Source organism: Saimiri boliviensis, chromosome 4 (assembly GCF_048565385.1).
Source record: "Saimiri boliviensis isolate mSaiBol1 chromosome 4, mSaiBol1.pri, whole genome shotgun sequence".
NCBI lineage: Eukaryota > Metazoa > Chordata > Mammalia > Primates > Cebidae > Saimiri > Saimiri boliviensis.
In genome coordinates, this window is record NC_133452.1 from 39,593,360 (window position 1) to 39,604,365 (window position 11,006).

General features: G+C 41.9%; 1 protein-coding gene across 1 annotated transcript in view; it reads left to right on the plus strand.

Annotated features, from left to right (window-relative positions):
• Positions 1-9,555, plus strand: part of SAMD3 (sterile alpha motif domain containing 3) — a 70,190-nt gene extending 60,635 nt beyond the window's left edge. Inside the window, exons 9-11 of the mRNA XM_074397476.1 lie at positions 6,672-6,843; positions 7,438-7,520; positions 8,086-9,555. Of these exons, the coding sequence (XP_074253577.1) occupies positions 6,672-6,843; positions 7,438-7,520; positions 8,086-8,337 (507 nt within the window). The 3' untranslated portion in view covers positions 8,338-9,555. The remainder of the gene's footprint in view (positions 1-6,671; positions 6,844-7,437; positions 7,521-8,085) is intronic.
• Positions 9,556-11,006: the final 1,451 nt, after the last annotated feature.

Sequence of the window (11,006 nt, forward strand, 5' to 3'; positions counted from 1 at the left end):
TAGTTAACAAATGATCCCGTAAGAGGACAGTTGTCCCTGTACCAAACCACCCCCATTGTTCCCACCATTGTGAAAACACTGAGTGCTTAGGGAGCTGCTGGAGACGGTGGCAGAACAGCAGCAGTTACGTGGGGGTTGGGGGTGGTCCTAGCCGTTAACACTGACCCTCCATCACCTCCATGCTTATTAACCTCCTTCCTCAAAAAACTTTCTTTCAACAGAAAATTTGAAAATTCAGGCCGGGTATGGTGGCTCATGCCTGTAATCCCAGCACCTTGGGAGGCCGAGTTGGGTGGATCACGAGGTCAGGAGTTCACGACCAACCTGGCCAAGAGGATGAAATCCCCATCTCTACTAAAAATCTAAAAATTAGCCAGGCATGTTGGCTGGCACCTGTAATCCCAGCTACTCGGGAGGCTAAGGCAGGAGAATTGCTTGAACCTGGGCGGCAGAGGTTGCAGTGAGCTGAGATCACGCCACTGCACTCCAGCCTGGGTGATAGAGTGAGCCTCCATCTCAAAACAAAAAAAAAAAATCAGAATGTAACAGTTTATTAGATAATCTAAAAAATCTAAAATACCATCAAGTAGGAATGTGTTACTGAGATCTATTGGATGTTGCACAAGACAAGTAGGAGGGAGTTGAGAGAAAGAAAATACCAAACACAAACTGACACCCCTCCCCACATTTTCCAGAAAATCCCATCAGATGCCATAGTTTCTGCCTTCCTGAGAAACAATTTCAATCATCATCTCTTCATCTAAGTGAAGTACATGAGAACCACCAGCTAATAAAGTCTCAAACAATTTTAAAAATAAAGAACCTGAGTTTGGTTTCGGCCCAAATGTAGTAACTGGTACTGGTCTGGTCTTCCCACTGTTAACACAGATAAAGCTGGGGAAAAAGTACATACAAGGCAACTGCACTCAGGCATTGCAGGACTCAGATCCTTGGTAACAGGGAAAGACATACAATGTGCCTCAGTTTAGTACGTGGGTTACTTTCTGGCTCACTGTATAGAATGGTGGGAGGCAAGCAGAATGCAGAGGTCACACGGAGCTGCGCAGGAAAAGACTAGAGTTGAGGAATGATGAAGCAGCTGGCCTTTGTAGGACAGGCACTGGAGGAAATCAGGCTGGGGCTGAAGTCTACACAGGGATCCCCTGGAGATCCTTGGCTGAGAGCCTAGACTTCACACAGTGTTGATAGTAAGAATTATCAGTCAGGCACGGTGGCTCCTGACCAATAACCTGTGATCCTACCACTTTGGGAGGCTCAGGCAGGCAGATCGCTTGAGGTCAGGAGTTCGAGACCAGCCCAGCTAGCATGGTGAGACCCCCGTCTCTACTAAAAATACAAAAATTAGCCAGGGGTGGTGGCACACACCTGTAATCCTAGCTACTCAGGAGGCTGAGGCAGGAGAATGGCTAGAACCTTGAAGGTGGAGGCTGCAGTGAGCCCAGATCATGACACTGCACTCCAGCCTGCAGCCTGGGCAATGGTGCAACACTCTGTCTCATTTAAAAAAAAAAAAAAAGACTTCTGGCCCAGTGTGTAGAGACCCTGCTGAACATCTCAGGCATCCATCTGAGACTCCAGAAAGCAATGCCTCTTGAGTAAGAATCATGCCTAAGCTTGAGCCAGGACCTTAGCTAGGACTAAGGACAAACACCAAAACAGAAAATTGCCCAAAGAGATGATAAAATCAAGTCTGACAGGACCAGAAGATCAACCAGTAATTTATCTGCCTAGCAGAACAAAATTTAACACCCTTTAAAGGAACGTAACTGAATCCAGATTCCCCACCAGTAAATCACTAGAGATTACAGTGAGTGGTGCCACTCCCATTTCCAACTCTCGGTTCCTGGACCTGTGAATCCTGGCTGTGGAAGAAACTGCACCATATACTGGATGCTGATGCAGAAATTATACAGCCTGGGAGAACCTTGTCCCAGTCCCACAAGGTATTGCCACTAGCTGGTGCTGTAACTGAGTCTTCAACAGGCCACTCCACCAGTCTGGCAAGCCAACTGTTTCAGGACAGGATGGTGGGGAGCATGGTAAGACCAGTGAATTCCATGTGTCATCACCACAGGGAATCTTAGCAGAGAAATGAAATACACACACACACACACACACACACACACACACACACAAACCAAATTGAAATTCAGAGCTGAAAAGAACATTTATCTGATATCAAAACATCACCATGTGCGTAGGCTTAAGAGCATATTGGAAAATGAAAAGAAAGGAGCTGTGAATCTGAAGATAGATTAATAGAAATTATCCAAACTGAGTAACAGAAAGAAAAAGGATTAAGGCTAGGTATGGTAGCTCATGCCTGTAATCCCAGCACGTTGGGAGGCTGAGACGGACAGATCACAAGGTCAGGAGATCAAGACCATCCTGACCACATGGTGAAACCCCATCTCTACTAAAAATACAAAAAACTAACTGGGCATGGCTGTGCATGCCTGTAGTTCCAGCTACTTGGGAGGCTGCTGCAAGAGAATTGCTTGAATCCTGGGAGGCAGAGGCTGCAGGGAGTGGAATTTGTACCACTGTACTCCAGCCTGGGCCACAGAGCAAAACTCATCTCAAAAAGAAAAAAAAAAAAGAAAAAGGAAAAGGATCAAGATGATTAATTTGTAGGACATATCTGGGGTTGTGAAAAGGGAGACTTTTTATTTGTTGTTCCAACTTTTATTTTAGGTTCAGCAGGGGATACATCGTGCAGGTTTGTTATGTAAGTAAATTGCATGTTGTGAGGGTTTGGTGTACAGGTCATTTCCTCACCCAGGTAGTGAGCATAATACCTAATAGGCAGGTTTTCAATCCTCATCTTCCTCCCACCGACTAATCTCAAGTAGGCTCCCATGTCTATTTGTTCCCTTCTTTGTGTCCATGTGTACTCAGTGGTTTGCTCCCACTTATAAGAAAGAACATATAGTATCTGGTTTTCTATCCCTGCATTAATTTGCTCAGAAGAATGGCCTCCAGATGCATCTGTTTTGCTGCAAAGGGCATTATTTCATTCTTTTTTATGGCTGTGTAGCATTCCATGGCATACATGTACATTTCCTTTATCCAGTCCACTATTGATGGGCATCTAGGTGGATTCCATGTTATTGCTATTGTGAACAGTGCTGCAATGAATATATATGTGCATTTTTTTTTTTTGAGATGGAGTCTCGCTCTGTTGCCTGGGCTGGAGTGCAGTGGTGCAATCTGGGTTCACTACAACCTCCACCACCCGGGTTGAAGCAATTCTCCTGCCTCAAGCCTCCTGAGTAGCTGGGACTACAGGTGCACACCACTATGCCTGGCTAATTTTTTGTATTTTTAGTAGAGACGGGATTTTACTGTGTTAGCCAGGATGGTCTCAATCTCCTGACCTCATGATCTGCCTGCTTGGGCCTCCCAAAGTGCTGGGATTACAGGTGTGAGCCACTGTGGCACGTGTCTTTATATTCCTTTGGGTATACACCCAGTAATGGGGTTGCTGGGTCAAATGGTTCTGTTTTAAGTTCTTTGAGAAATCTTCAACCTGCTCTCCACAATGGTGAACTAATTTACATTCCCATTAGCAGTGTATTAAGTGTTTGAGAGGGAGGCTTTTCTGTGGCTGACCGTTCCCATTTAGGAGCTTTGCTACAGACATTTGTGCTCATAAGTAAATACACTGAGATATAATGGGAGCCAGGAATCTCACTGTTGAAGAGAGTTGAGTTAGAAGCATGGAAGGGGAAGGTTAGGACACACTCTGTGATACTGGTTTGGAATTCAAAGTATCAATGTGAACTCATGGTTTTAGTATGTATAGCTATTTAATATTGACATACAGATGTATAGTTATTGATGTTTCTGGGTCAAAGGGTGCCTGTGTTTATGCAAATTCAAACATTTCCTAGATTTTTTCTATGAGAAAGTCTAGAACAATAACATCTCTGTAGCAAGTGGCACACCAGGGCTGAAATCTTAGTGGGTTTTTTGGTTGGGTATTTTCTTTGAGATAGAATCTCACTCTGTTGCCCAGGCTGGAGTGCCGTGATCATGGCTCACTGCAGCCTTGGCCTCCCAGGGCTCAGGTGATCTCCTGCAGCCTCCTGAGTGTCAGGGACTACAGGCATGCGCCACTGTGCCTGGCAAATTTTTGTATTTTTTGTAGAGACGGCATTTTGCCATGTTGCTCAGGCTGGTCTGAAACTTCTGGGCTCAAATGATCCTCCCGCCTTGGCCTCCCAAAGAGCTAGGAATAGAGGCATGAACCACAGTGCCTGGCCTGAAATCTTAGTTTTTAAAGGCCGTTCTTCATGAAAAGTAATCAGAGTTCTTGGGAAATATCTCCCTACAGGGTTGGGGCAAAGCAGAAATGAAAACAACAACAAAACAAGATGAGTCTGAAACACTGTGTAATGCCAGAAATTAAGGAAGTGCTTGCAGACTAATAAGGATATGCCAAGAGGGCAAGAGAGTCAGTCTCAAGTGGCTCCTACTGGCCAAGTCTGGACAATTTGAGCAATTATATAAATAATGAAAGGATCAGATTTGTAACTGTTTGGGTAAAATGGGAATTTATTAACCCGTAGTGATAGAAATAAATGAATAAGTAAATGTATGTGAAAGAAAAGAAACTATCTTAAAATCGCCAATGCATAAATGTAGAAAGAATGGAATTCAAAAAGTCTCCATTTGGCAGCTATGATAGTACTATGTACTTGATTCAGGCAAGAATCATCAATGGATGTTGAATCTGATGGATCAGTTACACAAGGAACAAGATATTTACATAAACTCAAGATATATCCTCATAAAACACAACATATATTAACCTTACAGTGGGAAAACTTGACAAATTTCATTTTTAATCAAGTAATAAAAGTTATTATCTCCAATACGGGACCAGTTACCATTCTGTGCTTTGGATGCAGTGAGAAATGCTAACATTCTTGCCAGAAATGCATAAATCCTGAGGAAACATCATAAAACCTCCAAGGAGAAATGTTCTACAAAGTAACTGGCTTCCACTTTTCAGAAATGGTCAAGGAAATGAACAAGTTGTTTCAGACTGGACACTAGAGTGACGTGGTATCTAAATCTCCTGTGATCCTGGATTAGATCCTGGACCTGTTAAGGACATGACTGGAACAACCGGAAAATTTAAATGGAATGTGGTGCAGATTTGCTTGACTTCGAGTGTCCTTGTACTTAGGAAATACACAATAAGGTGTTAAGGAATGGTGGGGCATTATGTCTACAGCTCATTTTCAAATGGATCAGAAATTGGGGGAAGTTGCAGAGGGTAGTTGTGAGTACTTACCACTTATGCAACTTTAATGTAAGCTTGAAATTATTTCAAAACAAAAAGTCAGAAAAGAAATTCTTAGGCTATGAGCCTAGAACAGTGCAGTATTCACTTCTTCATCCTTCATTTCACATCTTCTTGCTGAGAAAATTGTTTTCTAAGGGTATTAATCTGGGTTAGTGGTCCACTGTGGGTTGCCCAGTAACAAAGCCACTATGCCTTTATGACAATATGCATTCCAGCTTTCTGACAACTTAACTTTCAGACCTAATCTCTGGACAATTTATGATCTACGAAAACATTCAAGAAACAGTGAAGCCCAGCAGGTAGTATGTGATTGTTCTTAATAGTTTTAGGAAAAGCAATGAGTAAATTCATTCATGCAAGTGTGGGTGGCTAATAATCTGATAATGCCACTCTTTCAAAAACAACTGGGGAGTGGTGGTGGAATCCTCTGAGGGGGAAGAATTCAGGCAGTGGTATGAAGGGGTAGTGTGAGGAAAGGGACTTCCATAAAGTAAATTGGTTTGCTTTGATCTTGTAGTCAAATACACTGTTTTTCTTTCTTCTCTTTTGAGGCAGGGTCTTACTATGTTGCCCAGGCTGGAGTGCAGTGGCATAGTCTAGTTCAATGTAGCCTTGATCTCCCGGGCTCAGACAATCTTCTCACCTCAGCCTCCTGAGTAGCTGGGACTATATATGTATATCACCATGCCCAGCTAATCTTGATATTTTTTGTAGAGACGGAGTTTTGCTCTGTTGCCCAGGCTGGTCTCAAACTCCTGGGCTCAAGTGATCCTTCTGCCTTGGCCTCCCAAAACGCTACTATTAAAAGCCTAAGCCACCATGCCCAGCCATACATTGTTTTGCACTGTTTACCTCTGTCTACTCTTACAGTGTTTCTAAAGCACTATCCTTTCCCTAAACTTAGGATACTGCGGTTATGTATTTTTCAGGGGCTGCTTCCTAAAATCTGATAGTTTTGTTATTTGCTGCTTGTTGAACAAGACCTAACAATGTAGTTTACCTAAAGAAATGTAAGTTCCTAGAATCTTAGCTGGGTAACCCAAATAGCCTACATACCCATACATCCTTTGAATCCTCATTTAATTGAGTTTGCATCCAAAGTTTTAATGCTGTGGGTTTAGAAATCTGCCATGTCTATTACTTATCTTTTCACATTCACTTTAGGCTTTTTCTCCTCCCTCATCCTAAAGCTTTAATTCTCCACTAAAGCTTCTGAAATATCTAGTACTTAGTTTAACCTGTATTCACAGCTTAATTCTAAAGGTTTTATGTCTGTAATTATATATATTAGCTTTTCTTGTGATCTGATGTATCCACTGCTTTCTTCTTTTTTCAGATGTTCAGAGAGTTCCAACTTCTTACAAGAACAGATATTTGTAAGAAAACAAGGCACATTTTGGAATCCTATTCAGAAAATATACTGACTTCTTTCTCAGTGGTGGACAATCAAATCAATATTGCGTTACAAGAGAAAATGAAACAGTACACAGATGAAGACATGTTGAAACGTTAGTAAGCCTTGTGGAGTGGTGTGATTTGGTCTGCTATCTGTCAGGATAGCTAGAAAAGTTGTGCTTTGCTCATCAGTAAAATTCAGTAATTTACATTTACTGAGTTCAAAAATATATTTAAAAATTATTAAAAATTGACATGACTAAAATATATTTAATAATTTTCAGTATTTAAGTAATAAGTGAAACAGCTGGTGGGAAATAAAAAATAATTTTTCAAATAAGGGGAGGAGGAGAGGTATATATTTTAAAAGTATACTGTATATTGTAAAGCTATATTTACGGAACTAGTAACATGTTAATGTTATAATACAAATCACAAGGGGCAGCATGATAAAATCTTCTTGGCTGATGGACAGACAGTACAGAACTCTTGTCTTTTCATGGCAGTGCTCTGGAGGGCAGACATGTGACTTTGAATGTTTTATTAGAAGAGGGTGTGTTTTAAAAAGGTCTGAAACACTTATCTAAGAAGGCTAGTTTGTTCTCTGTCCAAGGTAACAAGAAAATTCAGATGTTTCAGTAGTAGCTTAGCTTACAACTGCTAGAAGCTTATTTTTGCTTCAAATGTTAACATACTTGCTTTGACAGACATGAAGATGACAGCCACATGTTTACTCCTCCCAGATGTTTTTGGGGATGATCCCAGTCTTTTTGTCATCATGAATGAACAGGTGTGTAGTATGTGAATGGCCACTGGTTTGACATTTTACATCTTTATGCAGTAATTTATTTGTTATTTATTTATATTATTTATTTTTTTTGAGATGGAGTCTCACTCTGTTGCCCAGGCTGGAGTGCAATGGCATGATCTTGGCTCATTGCAACCTCTGCCTCCTGGGTTTAAGTGATTCTCATGCCTCAGCCTCCTGAGTAGCTGGGGTTATGGGCATGTACCACCACGCTCAGCTATTTGTTGTATTTTCAGTAGAGATATGGTTTCATGGTGTTGGCCAGGCTGGTCCCAAACTCCTGACCGGTCACGAACTCCTGACCTCAGGTGATCCATTTGCTTTGGCTTCCCAAAGTGCTGGGATTACAGGCATGAAGCCACCGAGCTTGGCCACGATAATTTATTTAAAAGCAAAGTTAGTGGTGTGTTTTGAAGTATGTTTGTCATATTTACAAATATGCTACATTGCAATAAGCCCATTTATTGTAACTCATGATGAAGTTCAGGTCTGTTTCATTACTTAGTTATTTCACATATCATGGTAATGACTCCATTCTTTTTTTCAGGTGCAAGTGTCCACACCCGTGTTAGAAGTTAAAAACCCTTTCAACATGGAGGTCTGCGAATTTTCTTTGTATTTAGAAAGGGAGAGGCTCACGAAGGTGGATAACTGTGTTACAGCCTTGGCTGCACTAGTAGCTGCCTTTCATGTATTTGGGATTGAGTATCCAAGAAGACTGTCCCAAACGTTCAACTTCCTAGAAACACTGATTTTTGATATGCACAGTCCCTATTTTCCTTCTTTGAAAGAAAAGTAAAAGGAAGTAGGGTTTCAACACCCAGTCACCTAATAGCATGCCACATATTGCATCGGAATTTCCTTCTGGGAAAGCTGAAGCTTTATAAAAAATTGTTTTGACTTAGGGTTGTGGTAGAGGTAGGTGTAAGAAAATCATCTTGTATCATAGACGCTAATGAATGTCAATGCTTTGTCTTTACACTTAGTTCTTTCTGAAATTCTGTAATACAATTTTATTTAATTGAAGAGCTGTTGATTTGAGTTCTTAGAAATTTCATAGTTGAAGTTGTATTTTCAGAGGTGCCTGTTTTTTTCAAATACACTGTACTTCAGATTTACTCAAATCTTTTAGGTTAGAGTATGGCCTCGATTGAACTCAGTGTGCCCACGTAATGCCCAGGAGCTGCACATCTGTGGCCTGTGCTCTGTCTCTTTGGTCTGAACATCACTTGGGAACATTTTGAACTTGCACGTTTCAAGAAGGGACACATACTCTTTTCTCCCTCAGGTGATCTGCCTTGCCCTAGGAGATCTGGTTGTCTTCAATCACTTGCTGAGAACAAGGGCTGTGGTAATTCTGAGTTCTCTTCACTGCTGGCTGATCTTGCTGGGACAGGTCCTGATGTCTGTGACCTGTGTTCATCTGCTACTGCTTCTCGCCTTGGAGATACAGTGACTCATCCTGCATGCCCAACTGGCTACTGCCCAGAGTCCAGTTCTATCTGTTCTGCTCTTAACAATGGCTGCATAAGTACCTTTTGGATCTAACAAGACTCAGTGCACTCTCACTCTTTCCAACTATTTCACAAGGTTAAAAACTATACTTTAAGGTGCCCTTTGATGTTCTCAAAATATCAGCATTACTTATTAGCTTTGAAAGGCAGACCAGGTCCTTTTGGGGATAGAAAAGAGATTTAAGTGCATTAAAATATCTACACATCATAATGGGATGAGCATTTCCTGGATTACAACATCAAGTTAATTTTTTTTTTAAGTTTAAGAAAGGTTTATGTGGGCCAGGCGTGGTGGCTCACGCCTGTAACTCTGGCACTTTGGGAGGCCAAGACCAGTGGATCACCTGAGGTCAGGAGTTCGAGACCAGCCTGGTCAACTGTGAAAACCCATCTCTATTAATAATAAAAAAAATTAGCTGGGTGTGGTGGTACGTGCCTGTAGTCCCAGCTACTTGGGGGGCTGAGCCAGGAGAACTGCTTGAATCTGGGAGGTTGAGGTTGCAGTGAGCCAAGATCGTGCAATCACACTCCAGTCTGGGCAGAGTGAGACTGTGTCTCAAAAAAATGAAACAAAAACAAAACGAAGGTTCATGTGCTATTCAAGAAATAGTTTTACACTACCCATCTCTGGAAATACTGCACAGTATTTATTCTATCACTGAAATGACAACAGCCTGCTAGATACTGTTCTCTATATGAGGACTGTTCATTAAAATGCTGAAGCCAGTGAGATAAAAGTCAAAGAACAGTTTCCCCTTTCTACAATGGCTATTAATTATTTACATCAGAACGCACAGAGTAAGTAACAATTTGGCACAAGTGTTTTGCCTCATTTAGTTCCTGTCCTCCAGTTCTCATTTCTTCCCTTTCACCAAAATGTACCTTTGTTTCCTTACAGACTTTCCTTTATTTCCCCAAATTACTCCTTTTGCCCTTTAGTAGTACTTTTTCCCCCAAAATAAATTTCCCAAGTTCATACTCCTATGGCTGAAGTTGTACGACAGCCTCTCTCAGGCCGGGACAAGATGACAAGGTGTAGCTATAAAGAAACTGCTTGGCTCCAACCATGACACAGACATGGGCTGATCTTGAAGGCAGATTTAAGCCCATTTTATTGTCTTTCTCAATGGTGTATCTATCCCCAGTGCCCAGCACGGTCTTGACACCTGATAAATTCAACATTGCTTGACCAACACACCCTATTTTATTTGGGGGTGGAGTCTCCTGAATCTAGATGTTGCAGAATGACAGCCTGAGAATAAGTATCAACCTGCAGAAAGGTTTTATTCAGCTTGCAGTTTTTTCAGTAGTGTTATAAAGAATGCCTTTAGATGGGAAGGTCCTATCAAGGTCTGTATTTTCCATTCCTCTCTTGTCTCTTTTTTTCTTTTGAGATGGGGTCTTGCTGTGCTGTCCAGGTTGGTCTCAAAATCCTTGGGCTCAAGCGATCCTCCTGCCTCAGCCTCCTGAGTAGCTGAGATTACAGGCTTGAGTCACTGAGCTCGGCTTCCACTGTTTCTCTTACCCCAAGCCTACATCTCTCATTTCAGAGATCTCCCTACAATCATGGTGCCCTATTTTCTCTGTTAAAATTCAGACTATATCCCAGGGATGGAGTGATGAGTGTTTTTGCCTTCTTGAGGTACAGTGAATTCTGCCCCACCCTGCAGATGCTTAATGCCTTGGCTTTAACATGCTGCTTAGAACAAGTGGACGTCTTCAATAAGATTTTAAACATCAGATGGAAGGCGAGGCTTATGCCCGTAATCCCAGCACTCTGGGAGGCTGAGTTGGGTAGATGACCTGAGGTCAGGAGTTCGAGACACCACCTTGACCAACATGGCGAAACCCCATCTTTACTAAAAATACAGAATCAGCCAGCTGTGGGTGGTGGGTGCCTGTAAAGCCAGCTACTCAGGAGGCTGAGGCAGAAGAATCACTTGAACCCAGAAGG